This window comes from Alosa alosa, chromosome 8, assembly GCF_017589495.1.
Source record: "Alosa alosa isolate M-15738 ecotype Scorff River chromosome 8, AALO_Geno_1.1, whole genome shotgun sequence".
Classification (NCBI taxonomy): domain Eukaryota; kingdom Metazoa; phylum Chordata; class Actinopteri; order Clupeiformes; family Clupeidae; genus Alosa; species Alosa alosa.
In genome coordinates, this window is record NC_063196.1 from 13,296,068 (window position 1) to 13,320,284 (window position 24,217).

At 43.0% G+C, this 24,217-nt stretch overlaps 1 protein-coding gene across 2 annotated transcripts in view; it reads right to left on the reverse strand.

The window, feature by feature from the left end:
* Positions 1–518: 518 nt before the first annotated feature.
* Positions 519–24,217, reverse strand: part of fut8b (fucosyltransferase 8b (alpha (1,6) fucosyltransferase)) — a 130,140-nt gene continuing 106,441 nt past the window's right edge. For both annotated transcript variants that reach the window (XM_048251140.1, XM_048251141.1), the window contains 6 exons: positions 23,126–23,240; positions 15,240–15,477; positions 12,576–12,822; positions 4,038–4,214; positions 3,382–3,532; positions 519–2,931 (listed from right to left, as the gene is read on the reverse strand). In XM_048251140.1, the coding sequence (XP_048107097.1) occupies positions 2,602–2,931; positions 3,382–3,532; positions 4,038–4,214; positions 12,576–12,822; positions 15,240–15,477; positions 23,126–23,240 (1,258 nt within the window). In that variant the 3' untranslated portion in view covers positions 519–2,601. The remainder of the gene's footprint in view (positions 2,932–3,381; positions 3,533–4,037; positions 4,215–12,575; positions 12,823–15,239; positions 15,478–23,125; positions 23,241–24,217) is intronic.

Genomic DNA, 24,217 nt, shown 5'->3' on the forward strand with positions numbered 1-24,217 from the left:
ATCCACTTAATTCATAAATCTCATAAATACATATTGTAAACATAAGGTTAAGAAGACCATCATCATGAATATAGCAGACTATCAACCCAAGTGAAGAGTATGTTTTTGCACACACATTTTCACACAAGTGCAATGGGCTCGACTCTTGTAATCATTTTAAATGTGTTTGTATGAATGGATAGCGCATGCTTCTGTTTAGTTCCTTTATTTTTATTTTCCTGTTAGATGCCATGTTTGTTTGACTGATGATCACATTTTCACTGCTGATATGAAAACAGATTACATTGTTAATGTCATCGTAATGAAGATGGGATCATTTGGAAAACAGCATTGCCTTTAGCAGTGTGTGTGTGTGTGTAAACACAAGGAGAGTTTGAGAGAGCTTGCTGTTTATGTTTGTAAGGGAACATCATTTTCTTCATCAGCAAAACACACATAGACAGATAAACAATTGTACATACACACACACACACACACACACACACTTGTGGATGAAAAAAGCACACACACATACAGTAGGTGTTTCTCCATTTTAATGGGTCTGTGGTTATCAAAGAAAAGGCCATCTGCACAAAGTCCATCTGAACTCAACGGGAAAGCACGGCATCCTGGGTAACCTGGAGCTGTCCGAAACGACAGGCGTTCTCCTTTGAAGCCCTCAGCATCACCTCTTTAAAAAGCCTTCATTACAAAAACAGTCTATCATTTGGAGTTAAAAGAGTCTCAAACACAAGTGACAATCAGTTACAAGTGAGCCAAACAAAGACATGGGAATGCCCAGCATAGGACAGTCAGAGGGAATGGAGGCATGGGGGTGGTGGTGTTTAGGCTGGTGGAGACTGTGGCTCTGTTCCAAACGGGTTAAACTGCTGCCTTTTAAGATATCTTACAGGTAAGCGAGGCAACAAGTGAAGAGTTCAGATGCAAAACCCTCTAAATCCGTCTGACCACGTTTCTTTTAAATGAGCATTTAAAATCAGGCTCCTATAGGTTTTTGCCTATAAATCGATATTTCAGACCAGGAAGAGAGTGGTATTTAGTGGGTTTTGAAGTTAAATTATTTGACTAACGTATACTATGTGTGGAGAGCATCCACTCACGATCTTTATCTAATTTTTGACGTAGGTGGCATTTAGAGGCTTTTGCACCTGAACCCTTCAAGTGCTGTTCCAAACTGATCAAACTCTCTTTTTATTCCATCTAAGATACCTTCAAACTACCCCCATATTGGTCATTTCTGAAGGGAGCTATGATGTGTCCTCCATGCTGCCTATTAGATTAGATTAGCTTAGATTTGTCATAAAGACGGCACTATCTGATTACATCGTTGTTGTAACCGATTATAGCGCCTGGTCTGTGCCAATCTGTCAGCCAACTTAGCCTGCTAGCTCAACGTAAGCTAGTTTAATGTTCTTGCTTGTGTGAACGTCATACCGTAACCATCATCACTCCATGTCTTTTGAGACACCTCTCTATCACGGCAGCAAGGTGACGTCTTCTGTGTGTGGGGTGAGGGGGCAGGAGTGGGACCCTGAGGAACCTCTGGAGGGAACACACCGCTCAGGGAGAGTGCCTCGGGATAGGAAAGGGGGATGGGGTGAGGGGGAGCTTCTAAAAGGTTGTATCACTATCATTCTCTCACACGCACACACATGCACGCGCGCATACACACACACACACATACAGAAATATGCACCATCAAGTTTCTAGAGAAATCCAAAAGCCATTTACAATGCTGTCAATAAGCACCATTAAGGGGTGCACCTTCAACATGAGCACACAGGCACCGACACAGATACAGACACACACACATACAGATCCAGGACTGAAAAGTCCCTTTCCTTCTAAGAGAATCAAATGGTGTAGACAACTTAATGGCAGGTGAGAGAGAAGACACAAGACAGAAGTGAAAGATATGACAGAGATTTGGTGAAGACAGAGAAAGAGGAGAATGAAAAGAGGAAAGAAAGAACCCAAAAGATGGGAGAGAAAAAGTCAGAGGACAAAAGGGAGGGAGAGGAAGGTCATGAAAGGCCAGTGCTGAGTTTAAACTACTGAATATGGTCAACTTAAAGAGAAAGGGAAACAGTTCTTTCAGGTTTTTTTTTTAAAATCTCCACTTGTTTTTTTTTCTTCTTTAAGTTCTTTTTTCAGGTTATGTCTTCCGCTTGATTTATGAAGTTCATATCAGTCATTACTTAAGGGCTTTGACCCCCTTGCTGCAGTGCACACTGGGATATGCGTACACTCGTTGCTGCTCCCATATAGAAGCTTTCAGTGCCCTGGTTCAATCAATCATGTGTTCACACACCTGTTCACTAAGAGGCAAAGGCACGCACCCTCACAAACACAAACACACACACACACACTCTACACAACTGGAGGTCAGGAATACCCTTCAGCTCCATCTCCACATCAGTGGCGACACCAGTTTGTGCAACTCCTTCACAACACAACATGCTCCAGCCCACGTACTCTCCATTTTGTTCCTTCATTTTGCTCCATTTTTGTCTCTAGAACTGCCTCCTTTTTGTCGTCATCTTTCTTGAAGAGCTCACTCCTCCTCTCTCTCTTTCCCCTCCTTTTTCTTCTCTGTCCTCTCTATGAGGCCAGCAGCTTGTCCGCCTCGGGGTACGTGGGATACTTGACCGTCTCCACCTTCTCGCGGACCTTGTAGGAGGGGTAGAGGCCCGTGCGGCCCAGCTTGCGGTTCAGGCCCTTGGAGTAGCCGTTCCAGTGGTTGCCGGCAACGCCGACCACATCGCCGGGCTCCAGCGGGATGTCCTCACCGTCGCGTGGGCGGTGCGCGTAGATGGCCACCTGGTTGTGCGCGTTCTGCCCGCCAAAGTAGTAGATGTCGTCCAGTGAGCGAAAGTAGCTGGACGCGTCCGGGTGGAGCGTCTGCATGATCTCGTAGGCCACACGGCACACCTGGAGGGGCAGGGCCCAGAGGAACAAGAGTGATGTTAGACGCAACACAAGAAGGGGGGGGGAGACACGTCACAAAAAGAGTAAGGGGGAAGTCACAATGAAAGTAGCACAAAATCTGAACATTCACGCCTTCTTCCATTTAGGCAAACCACTGCAGTTATAAGAAGTTTACATTGCAGTAGGAGACACAAAGAATTTGACACTTTGACACAAGGTCAACAAATCAGCAGTTACACTGGTCAACTGACCAGCAGTTACACTGGTCATGACAGGCAAAACATTGTAATAACAAGACACTGTAACAGCAAAAGAATAATGGACACCATGTACAGTACATTTGTACCAGCCGGATAATTAGCACCACCCTGTTAAATTAATGGTACATAAAAGTGACAAAGTGGCTAGTCACACAGGTTGTCCAATCATAATTTGAGGGTTATGCCAGATTACCTGTGATGAGAAGGTGCAGACCAGGAAGTCGGTCTGGGAGAGGAAGTGGATGTCAAGGATGACGCCTCTCAGAGAGTTTTCTGTGTAGCGGTTAGGCAGGCCAGCCGACCAGGAGATGGCGTTGTCACTGATGAACTCATAGTCTGGGTATCTGTGGGGAGGAAAGGGAAGGAGCAGCAGTTATTAACACGCACACACACACAGAAATTTACACATGCTCTCTCACACACACAGGAACAGGTCCTTAAGTAGGCCACTTCCTAATTTTTCACATTCTTGTTTCTCTTCTCTCTTCTCGCTGAGAAATACACACACACACACACACAATCTTTACACATAGACACACACTACTCAACCTTTATCCAGACTCTTCCCCATTTTATATCACATGGGGAGAGACACACTCGCACACACACTCATCATTTTCTCATCTTGCATAACAGGATCATATCTGCAAACTATAATTCCTGTTCCTGTTTTTGAAGTAATTAGTACATTTCTGGTTCCATTTTAATATTTCAGTTTTAGTTATACATTTTATGTGTCTCAATTGTATCGTCTTACACACACCCAAACACTCTCTCAGGCACTCACACTTACTCACACCCAAACAAACACACACACAAGCATGCACACACATAAACACACACACATACTTGGTCTTGGCCTCCTGTAGGAGTGTGGGGTCGTCTGTGGCCAGGTAGACGCGCTTCTTGTCCACTGGGAGGCGTCGGGCCAGCAGCTGGTACTGCTCCTCCACCTGCGACATGTACTCCTCGATGGGGTGGAAGGCCGCCTCCGTGCCCACCTTATCGGTGCGACGCACATGGACCCTGGGGGACACAGCCAGAAGGATGGGTCAGACGGGCAGACACAGGCCTGAACGTGTGTGTATGTGCGAGTGTGTGAGCTTGTTTGAGTCTGTGGTTGTGTGTGTGTGTGTCTGTGTATGTATGTGTATGTGTTTGAGTCTGTCTGTGTGTGTGTGAGAGAGAGAGTGTATTTCTGTATATGAGGGAGAAAAAGAGAGTTTCATGCTGACAGCGTAGCCATTCATCTTCTAATTTAATTCCCATGCCAATTCCATGTGTTTTATTGGCATGACAAATTAGGCATTTGTATTGCCAAGTCAGTCATACAAAGGATAAGGACTAAAATAAATAATACATTAAATGTATAAATTAAATGTATTTGTAGATTTGCAGACATAAATGATACAAGCAAACTACATGTATAGCTACATTAATTATTTACATACATTATTTACATTTAATTTAAGATAGTGTTCCTGAGTGCCTGGGTTGACACAATGAAATGTGTCTGCTAAAGCAGCTGAAGGTCCCTCTTCTGAGAGGATCGCAGCTTTTTCATTTCTGTCAAGGACTTAATAGTTTTGGTGGTTGGTTTTAAATGTATTTTGGTTGTTTTTAAATGTGTTTTAAACATTCTAATATCTCACAGTGAAGATGAAAGCGCTCCTTTGTCTCTCAACCTCCCCTGTTGTCCACCTGATTCCACTGTAAGGTTACAGTCACCAAGCATGCATGTGATCAGGACTTGCGTCTGCTTTGTATCTCTGCTAGACATAGTACTATGATAATTCATACACTCAGGGATGGATTACTGCACAGGCCTACCGGGCCCAGGCCCAGGGGCCCAAGGGGTCAGGGGGCCCTGAAGCCCAAGCCTTTGCATGGAATCATTGCCTCAATATCAACAAATCAGGATGTAGGCTATGAATCTGATTGAAATTAGTATTGGCCATCCCCAAAATGCACCAGAATACAGGAAATCACATCAAACAAATTAAAAAAAATTTAACACATATACGACAATCAGTGGGGGGCTTAATATATCTGGGCCCAGGGGCCCGAAAGTTCATAAACCGCCCCTGCATACACTAAGATCAGATAGAAGCTCATTCTGCTGTGACTGGTGGTTGGGGTTCGCCAAATGGTCATGTTGCTAATATTTTGCGTGTTTGATTATTTTATTGACACAGCTTGAAGGTCTTGGTGTGAAAGCAATTCTGGCGTGCACATGATGTGTGTTTGTCACTCTCTTTTTCTGTCTGCACGCGAGTTTGTGTGATAGATAGAGGGAAATGTGTCAAAGAAAATGACAATAGGTGTCTGCATATATTGGACTATGAGGGAGAGTCTTGCATATAATTGGATTGGAGAGAGGTGTGTGGGGAGAAGGAGGTGGGTTGGGGCTGGTGAGATGTGAAATGTGTGTATGATGTGTTTGAGTCTGTTCATGTGATTCAAATTCAGTGAAAGTGTTACAATGAAGACACAGGGTGTGTGTGTATGTGTTTGTGTGTGTTCTTGCGTGTCTGCTTGTGGATCTCTGAAGGCATGTGTGTGTGTGTGTGTGTGTGTGTGTGTGTGTGTGTGTGTGTGTGTGTGTGTGTGTGACAGTGAAGAGGTTCAACTAGAGTGAGATGGGTGCAGAGTGTGACTGATGGATGTGGAAGACAGACATGTTCATGTTGAGAAGAAGAACACCCATCACTGCCTCCCCTCCTCCTGTCAGTCCAGCTCCTGACTCTGCTCAATACACTTTGTGAGTATCTCTCTCTCTCTGTGTCTGTGTGTCTGTGATTTGTGTCTGTGTGTAAAAGAGAGAGAGATAGAGTGCCAGTAAGAATAGGTGCATGACAACTGGAAGAAAACCTGATTGACAAGACAAAAGAAAGAAACAAGAGTTTGCTCTTGATCAGGACAGCCAATACAATTTCACAGAGAGCTCTGAGTGTTTTTTAAAGAAAGAACATGCTCAATTGCATGCAGACGCATGTCTATCAGTGACTAACTTCCTAATTTAAAATTCACACAAAAATCAAGCCCACTTCTAAAAGATCACAGTAATCCACAATATTTTAGAGGAAACCACATTTGGTTTACTCAGGCGACATGAAGTGGTCATGCCAATTAGCCAACATCTGACTGTGAGTGCGAGCGATGTCACAGTCATGGAAGAGGAGATGATGAGTCGGAGAAGCGTGCTCAGAAGAGAAGACGATTCGAGGTCTACTGCCAGCATAAAAACAACACCAGGAAAAGAACAAAAACTGGGAGAGGGAGCTGTAGAACAAAGGGACTGTGCTGAAAAGAAGGAATGAGAGAGAAAAGGAGTGAGAGAAAGGAGGAGGAGGGAGGAGGAGAGAGGGAAGGAGGAGAGAGAAAGACTTGCATGCAGCAGAGTGAGTAGACTATCTGATTAGCACAGCTGGCTCGTGAACAGACACAGCTGAGAATAGGATGCTCACTGGAGCAACAAACACCTTCTACAAACACAGCCTCTCAACTCTCACACACACCACACACTGACACACACACACACACCACTCAGAGACACGCACATGAATGCATACACGCACGCACACGCACACACACACACACACACGCACCCGTATGAACAAATGTGCACAAACAAATGCAATCTGAAGTGATGTGTGCACCAGCTGTAGAGCAGAGAGTGAAAGAGAGAGGGACAGAGACTAAAAGATGAAAAGAAAAAAGGAGGGAGTGAACCAAACAAGGCGTGAGTGAAATTCTTCCCCCCTCTCTTTCTCCTTTTTCCTCTCTTTCTCTCATTTCCACACTCTTTCATCTGATGCAGGCTCTTAAGTGGAGATCTCACGCTGTGCACCCCTCCTCTCCAAATCCCTTTTTTGTTTGCTCTCTCTTTGTTCTTTTACTCTCTCTCTTACTCAGTGCACACCTGTCGTTTCCGTGCCTAGCACAGCACCTCTTAGCACGCTAATCAACACCCCCTGCACACACACACACAGAGACACATTCACACAACCACACACACACACACAGAGACACATTCACACAACCACACGCACTCCTCCCTCTTGTACTACTGTCTGTATTATCTGCATCTCCATCAGCGCCCACCCTCATCCCCTTCTCTCATCTTATCGATTCCCATCATCCTTCCCCTCTTTTCTCTCCTCCCTACACGCTCCCTCCATCTGTTCTTCAAAGGTTCTCCTCACTGCCACCTGGGGCCAGATCAGCTAGTCTGGTTTGGTTGCCCCCCCCCCCATCCATACATGAACATACTGCTAACTCTACCTACCGGACAGATGTGAAAAAGTTTTTTGCTGCTTTGCTAATGAGCAAGAGTTGTATAAAGTATCTGAAACCCACGCTTGAGTAGAAGTACAGATATTTGATCAGAAACTGACGTAAAAGTAAAAGTAATCTATAAGCATGCCCCTTAAGTAAAAGTCTTCAAGTATCTATTATGTATGACAAGTAGCCCATTATAAAACATATTTAAGTACTGAAAGTAGAAGTACAAAGTACTAGTAAAAGATTTCAAGGCCATAGCTATGCTTTTAATGAAAAAGAAAGCAGTCAGAACTTCGGCTAGGCTATGCAGCACCTTAAAACTGGGTGCCTACAGTTCATACACAATGTCTTCGAGGAAGCCTGAACAAAGGTAGCCTGGCTAGCGCCACCACTTCTCAATGAGACGTGGTCTGGGAACCAAAAGTTCATTTTCTCGTATTTGAAAAAAATGCCCAGATCCGTTTATTGGGTGCCACGGATGTCTATCAAATGCGTCTGTGCATAGCTCATCATCGTCTTGCTTTCCCCCCTGTTCTGTGATTGGTTCCCCATCTCAGGCGAAAATTTTCTCCATGGTCTCCAGGCTGCCTTAGCAGCGTGAATCAAATCGCGCGCAAGGCAGCATGGGAACACCCAGGCTAGAACAAAGGTATGACTGTCATTCATTTTGCACTGCTTTTATAAGTCCTATCAAGCCATCACAGCCTACTAGGCCTTGGTGTGCTATGTCTTAGCTATATTTGATAGGCCTTAACTGTCTCCATTCATTGTTGTGTCCTGTGATGACATCAGGTCAGAATATCTTGGGGGTTGCAAATATGGGTAACACTTTACTTGACAGGTGAGTTCATAGCACATTCATAGCAGCTGTCATAAACTGCACATAAAGCATTCATGACTGTTTCATGAGACATGACTCAAAATTCATACCAAACCTTTATGAACAGACCTCTCCAGAATAATCTTGAATTTCCCCTGGGGATCAATAAAGTATCTATCTATCTATGACAGCTGCTATGAATGTGTTATGAACTCACCCGTCAAGTAAAGTGTTACCCAAATATGTAACATGCTGAATGGAGACTGTGGCTTTTGTTTTTCATTTGCGCATTATTTTAGCCTACTTTCTACTTAATGCTAGCCTGGGTGCCATTCCAAACTTAGTCCCGCCCACAACATTTGAGGTCGGGAAGTTCGGTCTGGCATTGCTCCATTGTGGAGCAAGTATGCTCGCTCTAGATCGGGCGGACCAATCAAATCGGGCTTTACGATGATGGACAGGTGAGCAACAGCGCCTGGTCATCACGTCATCTGAGCACGCTTAGATTAGGCTTATGTTTGAAACAAAAATGCTGTGGCTAGAAGGATACATGGCTTTTAAGGCCCCATATGGAAAATGCATATTATTTAATGAGGTTTTATCACTGAAAACGATTATTTCTGAAAACTTTGGCCAAAGTTGAGATGTGGGAAAACTTCGGGTTTCACTTTCATCAAGGGAAAACAGCTGTTGAATTATGACATGTTCCTCGCTCGCTTTTTGAAATCTCTGATTATCCACCTGTTCGAGGGATTTTGCGACAGCCTTTCAAGCTGTTTAACGCGTTTGTAGCATATCAGTGTTCAACAGAATTATTTTTAAAACGGAGGGATATAGGCTATCAGTTTTTCCTGATAGCCTACCCTACTAATGTGATCTCTTAGATTTCGCTAATGAGTGTTGTAGGCTAGGAGTTATTGACGGCACTAACTTTTACAAAAGACCAGAAAACAATGTTAAGGCATTTGTGGAGAAGAAGGAAGGTTCGTATGTTTTCTTCCTACACCTCACGGTAATCTATTTCGTTGCTCTGATGGGTTAGGTCTATTCAATTGAGTACAGAGGCATTCCCCCCCTGTATCGGTTGAAACACACCCCATAATTATGTCCAAATGGAGCAGTATCAGATTCATATTCTGACTAGAATTGAGTATGACTACGTCAGGCTAACTTAATGCTGCAAATGAAAATGTAGTGGAGTAAAAGTTAAAGTAAGAAGAAAAATTAAAATTCAAGTAAAGTACAGATTCTCCCTGTTCATACTTAAAGTTACATTGTGTCATTTTTTGGTTTGATTATTCGCACAATCCTACTTTTTCTTTCAAAATATGTGCTCGTTGTTGTATAATTATCTCCACCAACAAATCAAAGTATTCTCATAAGCGTAGAATCTGCTGTTCAAAATACATATGGTAGGGTCGCCTGAATGTTCGCTGCCATGTCACTCCGCCATCTTTAGAATACATTAGCCAACGAAGGACATACTTGGAAATTCTAGCTCCGCCTTTCGCGCTTTTAGGCTCAGGGCCATTGTGACGCAATGCAAGCCAGAGGGAGATTGTTTTGCTCGCGTCGCGAATGTCGGCAGATTTGAAAATCTGCACTGATTATAGGCTAGGCCTACTACACACACACACACACACACAGTGCACTGATTATAGGCTAGGCCTACTTGAAGATGGAGGATCATATACTGTATATTCTCAAGCATGTGAGAAGAAGTCGCCAAAGAAGAGAAAACAAGAATTAAAAAGAGAATGTGTTAAGAAAAACAAGAACACGAGAAAACAAGGGTGAACATTGGGTTGGCTTTTCCAGATGGAAAGAGCTCACAAGAAGCAAGGATTTAAAAAAGGACGCCGAAGTTGCCTGCTTTCTTCTTGACAGGTAGGCTATTTAGGCTATATTAATGTATGGCTATACATTGCTAGCATATTTTAAGAATGCTGCAATACGCAGGTTACACTGGTGTCATGACCTAGATCGGGAGTGAGATTTAGGGGGGTGAGTGTAACGGATGCCAGCTAGCATAGCTGTGCGTGTGGAAAGTTAGTAAACCTTACTCCCAAATGCCTTAATAGTGCTGGCATGAAAGCTAGCAGCGTGGGCTTTTAGCTTGATTGCTAGCACGCTTGACTTCTGATCCGAGGTGCTGCTGTTTGCGGGTTGGAGTCTGGCTTGTGTAGGGCTGAACTGTGCAGTTCAACACAACGCAGGTTACAGTGCTTTTGTCAGATAATGAGCATTATTTGCAGTCTGAAGAGTGAGGTGCTTACCATATGAAGGCAATGCTAGAGAATAATTAATGTATGTTGCTTTAGATAAAAGTATGTCTGGATTGAATGCATGTAAAATGATTAAGAAAATGAGTAAGAGTTTGCTGCAATGTACAGTCTCAACTAACTGAATGTAATAGAGAAAGATAAGAATACCAAGGTATTCTCTGCCATGGAACCCTCACTTGCTGCCGAATGGAAACCTGAACGATTCTGAAATGCTGATTCAAACCTCAACTTCACCCTACCCAACTCCTACCCAATCTGGGCTAAACTTCTACTTTTGTGCCTGATCAAAGGGAAAAGCAATCAAGCTTACAAATCTGCCATGTCAACGTGTGGCAGCTTCCCGCACCAGGATTCCAAACGATAATCCTGTCACTAAATGTCTGCTGTTCTCCTGGAGGGAAAATCATCAAATGATTCAGTGTAGCTTGAGACAGAAACTGGCTAATACCCATTCTACCAGAAAAAAAATTCTGTACAATTATATATTCTTCCTTTTACAACAATCATTTTACCAACCAAAAGTATTCTTTACCAAACTACTTCTGGTAGCCCTCGCAAAAGAAGACAAAAACCCAGTTCATCTCCTCACGATATCCAAAAAGTCTTTGACAAAATTCAACAGAGTCTCCCCTGATCCAGCAGCGCAGACCGTACCAAACAGAAGAAGCCTCCTGTGCTCTTTCCTGCTCTTCCACTGGCTTTGTCTCAGTGTTCTTTATCCCCCCTAACCTTCAAACAGGGCGCAGTCTCCTGCCCCCCGCCAAGCTAAAAGACTTACTTTATCACGCCATCAGTCTCCAGAGAGAGAGAGAGCTTTACACGCATCACAGAGCCAGGGAATGTGTGTGTGTGTGTGAGAGAGGGAGAGTGTGTATATGTGTACGTGAGTGGTGTGTGTGTGTGTGTGTTAAGAGAGAGAGAGAGATTAAGTGTTGGAATTTGTGTGTGTGTGTGTGTGTCTGTATCAGTATGCATGTGTAACGGTGCACGTGTGTGTATCCTGTGGTGTATAAGGTGTCAGGCGCTTATGGGTTTACATATTGTGTTTTTGTGAATGTGTGTGTGCTTTATTATAAATATGTCTGTATGTGTGTGTTTGTATGTATGTGTGCAGTAGAGAGAGAGAAACACATGAGAAAGCGAGTGAGTGAGAGAAAAGAGACTAAAGCGAGTGATGAAGAACATCAGCTGAAAAACGAGGAGTAGGGAAGGAGAGAGAACAAAAGGAGATGAGGAGAGGAGACAGGCGATGAAAATATGAGGGGCGACGCGCGAGGAGAGGGTGAGCGATGACGAGAAAAGAAAAGGAAGGTAGAGAAAGAGACAGATGAAAGCCTGGGAGAGAAGAGGAGCACCTGTGACAAGGGCAGAAAGGAAAAAAGAGAGGGAGGGATGACACTGAGATGGGAGAGAGGGGGAGAAAAGCTGGGAGGAAGGCAGGGGTAACGGAACACCTGCAACAAAGTCAGGAACAGAGAGAGAGAAGAGGGAGGGATGAATGACACACTGAGATGGGAGAAAAGCTGAGAGGAGAGGACCCAAGTAAGAGAGAGATGAAAAAAGAGTGTGTGTGTATATATACATAGATAGAGCATACATACATACATAGAGCAAAGTGAGTGAGGAAGACAACGAGATGAAGGTAAAGGAGAGATAAGAAGGACAGCACTTAGCTCAGGGGCAGGGGGGTATACAGAGAGAGAGATCAAGAGAGAAACTAGGAGAGAAAAAGAGTAACAGAATCAGTGAGGGGGAGAAGAACTCAGAGGGAGAGAGGACTGAGAAGACAAGAGGGAGAGAGGAAATAATAAATGAAAGGAATAAAGGGAAAAGAAAGGAAAGGTTAAAGAAATAAATGAACAAGAAATTAAAGCGAGAATACCAGAAAGAACAAGAAGCAAAAAACAAAATAAAACAGAGGGAATGAAAGATGATTAAGAGTGGCACTAAGGAAAGACGGAAAGCAGAGAGAGAGAGAGAGAGAGAGAACCCACTGACCCGATGATGGGGTGCTTGAAGCCCAGGCGGACGGACGCCTCATGAATCTCCTTCTCCAGCCAGGCCTGCGGCCGCACCAGGTACTTGACGAACTGGGACACCCACCAGACGGAGGGGTCACCGTGGAGACGGCGCAGCCTGTCAGCTAAGTCCTCCGGCACGGCCAGCGGCAGGTAGGGGGGCCGCGGATGGAGGCTGTCCACGATGGGCAGCTCCACCACCTGCACTTCACGATCGTGGGCCTCACCTGAGAGAGAGAGAAAGGGGGAGGAAGACATTCATTAATTAATCAATCAATCAATCATATATATATATATATATATATATAGTGCATATTCTTTCATACAAGAACTGTAATACAAAGTGCTTAACAGGAGAATAATAAACATGAAAGATGCCTAGAGCCAAATAGGGGGATTGGATTGATGAGAGGAGCAGATGAATAGGGGGATACAGAAGATATGGAGGAGGTCAAGAAAAGGAAGGTGAGGGAGACAAGAGAACCCATTCAATGATGCAAGCAGAAGCTCCAGGGTTCTGGAACAAAGACAGAATGGGCTTAACTGCTTATGCCAACAACCCACTGTTGCATTTGAATAAATGAGACATGATTTGATGGTGTTAGCAGAAGAGCTGAACCATTCATCCATCTTCCTGCCCTTCCAGTGATTCCACTGGGAACCCCCTTTGCCTACACAACGCGAGCAGCAGTCCATATGCCTGGTGCCGGTTCTGGCCAAACATCAGGGCTTCTGTAGAAACGTCCCCAACTGGGCCATGCTTAGGTGTAGTAGCCTGTCGACAGACACACTCTTGCTTAGGGCTTAGGGCCGTCTCTATCCTGAGAGGGCTACCTTCGGCAGCAGCCCCACAGCACAGAGAGCTGGACTGCACTGATTAAGAAGGTCACCCACTTAGGGCCTCACAAAGCATTACATTCCAGAGCAGTGTGTGTGTATGAGAGTGAGTATGAGAGAGTGTGTGTGTAAATTTGTGCATGACTTGAGAATTTGTGCGTGTCTGTAACACCCCCTCCCCACCCAAAGACTCCCCTGGAAAAAAAAAAAAACCTGTCACGCTTGCCACATTTAATTTCTCATTACGCCAAAACTTAAACGCAAATGTCAAGATGAATGTGAGACATAGAGAGATGCTAAAAAGAAAACAAGGGAAGGAGACCACAAAAACATCAGTGAGTGCAAGCGCAGCGGTGACTCTTTCAATTAGCGAGCACACTACAAAAGCGCTAAGCTCTCCTAACACGTTAGCCGACAAATGAAGTAATTACTCATTAAAAAATATCCTTTCAGAGCAAAAAAAAACCTAACAAAACAACAAAATGAATATCCACACTTGCGGCGGTTACGCCAAAATGAGGGAGGCTTTTTTTCATTGATGCATATGTGCATGTGCAAAGTGCGTGTGCAGAATTTAAATGGCTGAGCGGCATCAAATATTTAAGAGCAAAAATATTCCCAAGCCCTTGCCATGCTTATATAACAACACTGGCAGCGTCTACATAGAGGGAAAACTGGGCAAAAATAAATTTGAGGCCAGTGGCTCCTTTTGGCTCTGTTTTTATTTTTTGCATTAACACAGGGTACCTACTTCCCCCACAAACACAATTTCTCTCTTTCACACACACACACACACATGCATAAGCACACAAGCACGCACAAACACAGATACACACATACACACCTCAGTCCCTCATTGTCTAATTAGGACACAAGAGAAAGTGTGTGTGTGTGTGTGTGTGTAAGAGAAAATTTTTATTCTCAAAAGCACATGAATAAAACAGCAGTTAACTTTTCACAGTTTGGGAGTAGCAGAAGAGACTATAACCCCAAATTAAAACGCACCGAGGGGGTAAACTACCATGTGGCTGTTTATCCGATGGGAACTAGGTTACAGGGCTGTCCTGCAGAGCACTGAAGTAAAAGCGCTTTCTTTTTTGGCTCTTAGCCCCTGTCTGTGATGGCCCTCTCTACTTTCTTTGTACTTTTTCCTTACTTTTTTGTTCCTTATCGAGCCGTCTAGCAATACGTCTAGACATGCACCAGTGGGCACAGCTTAGCAGAGAGGAACAAAAATTAAAAAAAGAAATAAATAAAGCAAAATTGGAGGAGAGAAATAAGAACATCGAAAAAAGAGAAAAGAATGTGAAAGTGAAATGTGAAAGTAATCGAAAACCATTAGTGCTTATAACAGCTACAGTTATTCGGGAGATCACATCTCTATTCCAGTTGTTTTAATTGGACAACCACCTACATTGGTCAGTATGCGAGTCATTCCTTGTGTCCCGAGGGAAATATCAGTAGAAATATGTGTGAAATGCTTAGAGCTGAGTAGGCGTTAAACAGCTAAGGTGTATTCACATCTCCTTTACACATTCAACAGAAGTCAGATGACACTACAGGTAATGCTGTGGTGGCCTGACTAAACCAGCAAAATAAAATGTATATCAATAGATCGTCAAAAAAGGTGTGTTACAGAAACACACACTGGTCACAATACTGACCAGTAATATACTATAGTGATTGGCTGTGCTGTATTTCAGGATGGTATGCAAGTAGAGTGTATACCATATATTGTATTATATAGCGTGTAAATGTGAGCATGCAAGTGTGTGTGTGTATGTGTGTCTCTGTTTACCACACTCACCTGACCACTGTCCGGTGGAGGCACCGGTGCGGTCGGTGCAGGTGTCGCTGACGGGCCGGAAGACACTTTCCCAGCCACCAGCGGCGTAGCGCCAGTTGTGCGACTCCAGGATGAGCGTGCGCTGCGTGCCATAGGCGATCATGAAGCAGTAGACCACATGGTGCAACTGGCAGCCGTAACCACAGCCCTTATTGATGTTACACACCAGCTTACGGGCCTTACTGCAGTCCGCAGGGTTCTGGAAGAGAGAGAGAGAGAGGGGGAGAGACAGAGGAAGAGACATGAAGATGTAAAGATGTAGAGCAGGAGATGAAGAGAGAGGGGGATGAGAGAAGAAGTTAAGAAAGAGTGAGGGAGAAAGTAAGAGAGAGAGAGAGAGAGAGAGGCAAGGTGAGAGTGGATGTTGATGTTTGGGGAAAAAGAGAGAACACAACAAAAAGGGTCAGATGAAAAGAAGGAGCAGAGAGAAAGTCAAGAGAGAGATGAAGAGAACGGAGGAAAGTGAGACAGTAAAGGAGAGATGAGACGGCATCAGCACTCCTGTCAGAGCCCTGCTGCTCCTGCCTGCATAGATCAGGGCTACCTCTGGTTGGTTGGGGAGGGGGTCCCTCACAAGATCACAAATAGCCGCTCCCACAGCCTGACACTGGCTCTACTGCATGAAGCAGCTTCCCCACTAGGCCCCTGCTTAAAGGAATCATCTGGGCTAAAAACAACCTAGGGTCTGTTTGTGAATGATAACGAGTGTAAACCTTCGCTGGGGACCAAGATGACGTTAATCGGAGTAGCTTTGAGTAAGACCGGAACATACATTGGCAAGGAAATTGAATATAGTATAGCCTTGAGGGCAAGCTCACTACATCAAAGTAAATCACTACTTTAAAGGAGAATTCCGTTGTGATTTTGACCTAAAGTGTGTTGAAACATGATACCGAGTGTGAACGTATGTCTCATAGCTCATCTCGGCTTGTCCCCTGCACTCAGAAATCTGGCGCTAGTTAGCCAATGCTACCAACAGTTTTTCGTTGGGGGTGCCTCGGGCTCCATACTTCATTGGTAGACTTCCGAGGGCCTTTACATTTAAAACGAGACATTGAGAACTTTGAAAAAGCACTGGTAGTTTATTTACAAGACGATTTATACAGACAGTACCTTAAGGAATTTTACCGTTCAACGCCATCTTGAATTTAGTCACGCGATAAGTCGAGCGGCATGAAAGTGAAACGAACAGGTATGATAAGGGATCAGATTCCAAAAACAATTCAGTGGAAATGCATGGATTCAGTTGCTTCCAGTAGCAGCAACTGGAATCCATGCATTTCCACGGAATTCTTTTTGGATGCCCGAGGCACCCCCAACGAAAAACTGTTGGTAGCATTGGCTAACTAGCGCCGGATTTCTGAGTGCAGGGGACAAGCCGAGGTGAGCTATGAGACATACATTCACACTCGATATCATGTTTCAACACACTTTAGGTCAATATCACACCGGAATTCTCCTTTAAGTCACTGACTAGGCTCACAATATCATTGCACTTCTGTGTTTTTGTGGAGGGGAAAGGTTTAAAAAGTGGTTTAAGGGGTTCTGTGGTGCAACTGGCTACACTGCCCTTCCCACATTTGGGTCCAAGTGCCCACTGGAAACTGGTTTTGAGTCCAACCCGGGTCACTTCCTGTCAGTCTCTTTACCGTCATATCCCAACAAAGGCAAAAAAACAAAACAAAACAAAACTATACTTTAAAAAAGAGGGTATAAAAAAGGACTGATTACTGCCATCTTCCTAAGACTCCTAACTTGTACACGAGTACATGTACATTTACAAGTTTGAACATTTTCTCATTATCTAGATCCTGTGTGTGTATGTGTGTGTGTGCATGTACATGATTGTGTGTGTGTGTGTGTGTGTGTGTGTGTGTGTGTGACCTTTACAGTGATATCTGCTAGACTGTACAGACAAAAATATCTGCACCTCCTTTACTCCCCTAACCCCTCTGACATTTGCTTTTGTGTGAGAGGTACCTATAGAAAAAAAATCCTGCTCGAGAGATGCAGGCTGGTGTCACGTTTGTGTCAAAATACAGCCGTAAATAAATTTAATGGAAATTCATGTGTTGTGCAAGTTGTGTTGTTTCCAACACATTCATTTTAAGAGTGTGTATGAAAATAAGGAGCAATGAGAATAGATTGAGAAGAAATGTTTGAGATTAAAGACCAAAATCTCATATTGATGTTAAAATGAGCTCACTTATGTCAAGGAGAAATAGAATAGACAAAAGAGAGCACTCTTAAAATTAATGTGTTGAAAACAACACAATGTGCGTTGTTTTTAACACATCTCTATGTTCAGATAGGGACAACACAGTTTGTGTTGTTTCCAACACATTTGTTTAAAAAGTGAGATCTCATTTTGAATGTTCCTTTTCTATGGGTTCCCTAAATTTCTGCTTCAGCAAAATAGAACCACAAGATTTGTCAACATGGGACACACATTCTCAGATTCAAGATTTTTATTGCTGTAACTTCCCAACTTTCCATAACAAGGACCGACATCATTACACCAACCTGCTGTATCTGCTACACCAATATGCTATACCTGCTATATATCATAATCTAACCTACCAGCATGTACTATATTAGTCTGGCCCCACCTGCCTGGTATTCAAGTCTGGTTCCTCACAATGTGTTTACATTTCCCTCGGCCGCTAGGTTGGTGGGCCAATTAGCGACGAGAGGGGATGAGCACATTAGTTTTGTAAATTGAAAATGGCTGTGGTAGACGGTAGTAGCAACACCTGCAAATATTAATCACTCTGAGACTAGTGTCGGAAGAATGTGTATATTTATAAAGACACGGTAAATACATTGTTTCCTGACTGGCAATGTGGTTTATTATCAGTTTGTAAGATTAGGCGAAGTAGGAAGTAATGTATGAAATCCCTCATCAATATTATTGTTTAGGCTGGACCAATGATTTCAAGGTTAATGCAAAGCCTACGCCCATTAAAATGATTGGAAACATTTCCCAATGGAGAGAACCCAGACTCTGTTCACAAAGTGAGTGTGTCTGGTGAAACCAGCAGTAGTACTAATAGTAACTAGTGTTGCACGGTGTATCGATACTAGAAAGGTATCACGATGCCTTCACGCAAAAAACGATGTGATTTCCGACGTTTTTAGAATCGATACTTTATTAAAATAATAACGTTCTGTGTCTGTGTGGACTGCTTCCACTCTCCATGCTCCTTGCACGCATCTAAGCAAGTGGTCGTGTCAATCAGGCAGCGCTGAATGAGTGAGTGCGCAGCCAACTTCAACATAGTTCTTTGCCGACAGTCCTCGGCTTGTGGATAAAACAAAAGGTGAAGTGAATCCTGGAACTATTTCGGATAAATCGCGGATAGTGAAGGCAAGCCATCAGGTACACATTTGTAAAATATGTTTCAAAGTCATTCAAAAGCAATAGGCTACGCATAGAACTTGGCTACGCACCTCGCAGACATATCCTAACATTTTTAAAGAGTTCAAAGAACGACAGGTTAACGAATAGGCTATAGAAAACACCACTACATGATTAGTGCCAAGTTCATCTCTTTAGCTTTAGTCTAGCCTAACTGAAACGAGTATGGTTTTCTGGGATAAAGCGAACCTTCCTTCATCAGTGAATTTTGATGAGACATAACGACTGATCATGCTAACGTGATGAAAACACAAAGTTCACGCTAGTATAACATTACCATAATTTGCAAACAATCTATTTAATGTTAGGTCAGTACTACTGGTAATGTTTGTCATATGGCATGGTAAACTGCAATTTGTTCAATAATTATTGCCCAGATGTAGGATAGGCTACCCGAAATGTGCTAATTAAAACCCACAGCATATAATACCACTGAAGCGTGTTGAGTCCTAATAATAATAGCGGCTTATTGTTACGTGGTAGCAAATAATGTTATCAAAGAAATATACGTAATGTAAACAGATATATTGCAACAGGTAGCCTAAGGGTCATTCCACGTCAATTCAACCAGGGCCCACGCACTTAGGTATCAAAAAATTCTGAAAAAATTACCTGGTGTACCTATGTTACCCAGGAGACACACTGTAAATTTATTTTATGTACGTATAAATGTATGTATTTTGCCCATGTTCAGGGTGGAAAGTAAGAAAGAAAGATTTGCATAAGACAAGTCATATTGATGTTTTGAGGGATCATGGAGAATAAAGAAAAAATATATAAAAAATCTTTGTATATTCCCACAAGGTGTTTGGGCGCTCTGAAAATGAGAACCAAAATGATTTTTCAGACTTGTAAGGTCTGCTGTTCAGACCCTGAAGGAATTTATTTTCTGTTCATTGCTTTTTGTGAGAGTGTTTCTACTTATCTCAGTAAGGAAAATAAATCAAGAGCCTATGTTGAGTACAAATATGTCTTCTGAAGGCCTAAACAGAACCCAGCCAAAATCTCCAATAACATTTTGAACTTTGAGGGACAGCTATGACCATGCAGGATCATCCAGACCAAACGTGACAATTTTGCTACTACTATTCCTATTGATGTACCAGCATGCAAAATTTGAGCCTCCTACATGGTTTAGTTCTTGTGCTGTGGGCTTGTGAACTTTGACAAAAATAAGAGGCCGAACAAAATCGACACCCCCCTCCCCCTGTAAAACTGGCTGTATCTTGGAAAGTATTGATCTTAATAAAAACATTAAAGTAATTTTACAGTGTGTAACATGTTTTCAGAATTTTTTGAGACTTAAGTGCGTGGGCCCTGGTTGAATTGACGTGGAATGACCCCTAATGGTGTAGGCCTATCTGACGAAGACCTGGTTGGAACGTCGTACTTGTAAACTGGTACCCTTTGCAACTGTCAAAGAAATCCCATAAACATGGGATGGCCTAGGGTAGCCTACATCAGATGGCCTAAAGGCCCCTCTGCATAGCATTCAGTGATATGCATGCAGTAATTTCAACACTGACCTTGATCTAGCCTACTTTGGCTATTTAAAGGTACTTTATTGCCAAAACACAACACAATGTAAATGAACTATAACACACAATAAAGGACTTAATCACACACAAATTACTATTTTACTGACTATAAAAAATAATAATTATGTTGGAAGTTTAGAACCCAGAATTGACCTGCACACTACAAAAGTGCATCAAATTCAACACAAATGACTCAATACACTTGGAGGAGGTCTGCGTCCTTTCTTTTCCAGATATTTTAGGATTTCGCCGTGGTATCGTTTCAGTATCGAGCATCGAGATATTTATGGCAGGTATTGTATTGAAGTCATAATTTTGGTATCGTGACAACACTAATAGTAACTAGTACGATATGACTAATTGATTAAGTATCTGCGTAGATAAGTAAATGGTGCTCTATTGCCTGGATCCTTACAGTCAAGCTGCAATAAAGACTGCACATCTGAGGGAGTGCATTGCCATAGAAACCCTATAAGCACCACATTTTCCATGAGCCCTGCAGGAAATGAGAAAAAAATGAGTGAGCATGAGTCAAAACACAGGTTAACTTGTACCACCTTCACAGGAAGAGCTTTTTAAATCTCCGGAGCTCAATGCTCGCCAGCCACATACGGTCAGAAGAAGAAGAAGAAAACTCGGCCTATGTGATAAAAAAACAACCCGACATCCACCGTTTTTCTCTGTTCTTTTATCTCCTCATTTAGAAGGCTCTTTGAATTATCAGTGCTGAGAAATTATGCTTTATAAATAAACTTGCCTCACCCACTCAGACTAGCTGAGTCCTGCCTTTCTTGTCATAAGATCTCAGTGCTTTACCCGAACCCCCCACACACACACACACACATAAAATTCAGCATGTTGTTGCCATATTTTCCTGTACTGCACACTCGACTGAACTCGTCAGGTGTGCGGCACAGCGAATCGTTATCTGACCACACCTGGTTAAGCTAATCGAGAGCATTTTAATTAGACTGATTTAATTAGGTGTGCTTGTAGCAGGGATAGATAGAAGATATTGTGCAGGAGGTGGAGTGTGTGTGTGTGTGAGAGAGAGAGAGGGTTCTGTACCAGGACTGCTGGATCTACAGTACTGAGGCAGGTGTCCACACCACATGATATGTGTTTTCAATTACCTACACTAAGCTACCACCGCAGCTGCCTGAATGAATGAAGTGAAGGCAATGTCAGTAACGCTCCGCATAAAGAAAGCCTAATATTCCCTGACATATCGAACTTCATCACGCTGTCTCGCCACCCCGTGAATCACTTAAAATCAGATTACATTTAGGTGGTTAGGCAGTTTAAAAAATGCTGACAGTCGAATGCGAAAGAATGTACGACCTGACACTGGTAAATGTCGAATGCATTTATTGCATATTTCTTCCCATATAGCCGAACAGCGTAATCATGGTAGACATTAGTGTAAACCGGAGGCATAAGCTAATGACGCTTTGCCTTACAGGCAGTCAGATATGCTTATTGTGCATTATGCAGATGGCCTGGTACTGTCAGGCTGTTATGGTGAATGAAGACAACCATCAGAGACACCAGTGAAAAAGTTGAGGAGATGGAGAGGGTTTGTGTGTGTGTGTGGAGGGGTGGGGTGGTGAATAGGATTGGTCCTGATGAGCGATGAAATGCTTATGATGGAGCCAGTGGGGAGGGAGGGTGTGTGTGTGTGTGGCAGTTCTCAGAATGCCAGCTAGATGCTGTCAGCACTCCATACAGTACCCAGACAGACTGACTCCACTTTTTTCCACTGTGTGTGGACACACACACACACACACACACAGTGGAATATGACCATGACTAAAATTGTTGCAGTCCTGTCTAGGTGCATCAAAATGTCCGTCATCCATTTACCCAGTAAAAAGCAGAACAAAGCAATTTCTGCTGTCTGTGCCATCCTTCTGTTCCCTGCTGTGTTCTTCTAGTGAAATACATGTCCATGTCATTTTAATGGTTTTGCACAACAGACTACACTGTTTTCTGTATTGTTCTATAATGATACAGATTGGAGAAAATGTCCTAATAAGACTGACATGCACCTTCCTGATTTAGATTAAATGTCTACTCTGTCTCGGAGTGGGTCTAAGAAATGGCCACATTGGGATAGTGATAATTCAGACATCATTTATGGATAAACACATTTCTATGAAGTGCAAGATATAGGGGTATTAGGGTATTAGTGAGAGGGTGTGTGGGGGCAGTACCTGTAACGATAGAGGAGTATTGGGGTATTAGTGAGAGGGTGAAGGGGCAGTAACTGTAACGATAGAGGAGTATTGGGGTATTAGTGAGAGGGTGTGTGGGGGCAGTACCTGTAACGATAGAGGAGTATTGGGGTATTAGTGAGAGGGTGAAGGGGCAGTAACTGTAACGATAGAGGAGTATTGGGGTATTAGTGAGAGGGTGTGTGGGGGCAGTACCTGTAATGATAGAGGAGTATTGGGGTATTAGTGAGAGGGTGTGTGGAGGCAGTACCTGTAACGATAGAAGAGTATTGGGGTATTAGTGAGAGGGTGTGTGCGGACAGTACCTGTACTGTACCAGTACTTCAAAAATCTCCATAGAGTTCTGCTTGACTAGTATAATCATTCTATGTTGTTTTTTATGTGTTTTAATTATTACATTTAAACTATTGCCCTATTATGCTTTCATGTACTATTACCTTGTGTGTTTTATGTTTTCTTTTTTTATTCTTTAATTTTTAAACTATTCTGTTACTATTGCCCTTATATGCTTTTATTCACTAGTCCTGTTTGCTTGTGTTTATGTGAAGCACATTGAATGACCCCTGTGTATGAAATGTGCTATATAAATAAAGCTGATTTGACTTGTGTCTTTATAGGGGTATTGGGGTATTAGTGAGAGTGTATGTGGGGCAGTACCTGTAGGTATGTGATTCTGTTCTGCACCAGGTCAGATAGGTCTTTGGCCTCCTTTTCTCGCCAGTCTCCCGCTCCGTCTGCTTGGCTGAGGTAGTACAAGTCTGTCATAACGGACCTAGTTACACACACACACACACACACACACACACACATAAACAGAGAGAGGGACAGACACAAGTCAGCAGTGAACAGCAATAGAGGTACAGACCTTGATTGAGCTAAATGGGGTCACTTCTAAAAGATGATGGGCACTTGTGATTAGGAACGCATTAGCTGTAATGACACTCGTTGACATGGTGTGGTGTCATCACCACTACGGCTTTTACGTTATTTATCTATCCTACCTACCGCAGACCCGCGCCAGTGCCAAGCCTCAATGGACAGCCAGTAGCCTGAGCCAAACACTCACACACACACACACACACACACACACACAGTGGAAGTACATCACTTAACTTCTTCAGCCTGTTCACTTTGGCAAGAGGAATGTATGAAACATTTTATATTCGTCAAAACCTACATCCAATCAAGATAGCCGAAATGCATTATCAAACCATACATAATAATGAAAATCTAATGCCTCTGTTACTTCATTCTGCACCATGACTGTTTGCTGCAATGTGAGTAGCTTTGCAAAAGAAAAAAAAATAATGAAAGAAACATTCAGGATTTCTTTATCACATAAATCAAGTCAGCTACTTAAACTGAGTCTTTATTTCATACTTGAAAGGTTATAACCTTTAGAAACTTGCCAAGTGCAAACATCAAACTTTAAGAAAGTAATTTCATTCTCTGTTTGAACTACGGATATAGTACAGTATACTCTATTCAGATAAATCTATTAAAGGTGTGAGTTTGCCAAAGAGAAAAAGAAATGGAGAGAGAAAGAGTGAGAGAGAGAGAGAATAGAATGCCTGATTAGCACAGTTGGCTTCTGAAAAGACACAGAGCTAGGAGAGAGAAAGAGAGAGTGTGAGAGAGAGGAAAAGAGAGAAAAATGGGTAAGTACAGTCAGGGGCCAGGTGGTTAGCAGTCTCCAATGTGAAGAACAATGCCATACACTTGGATCAAAGGCATTTTTAACTGTTCAAA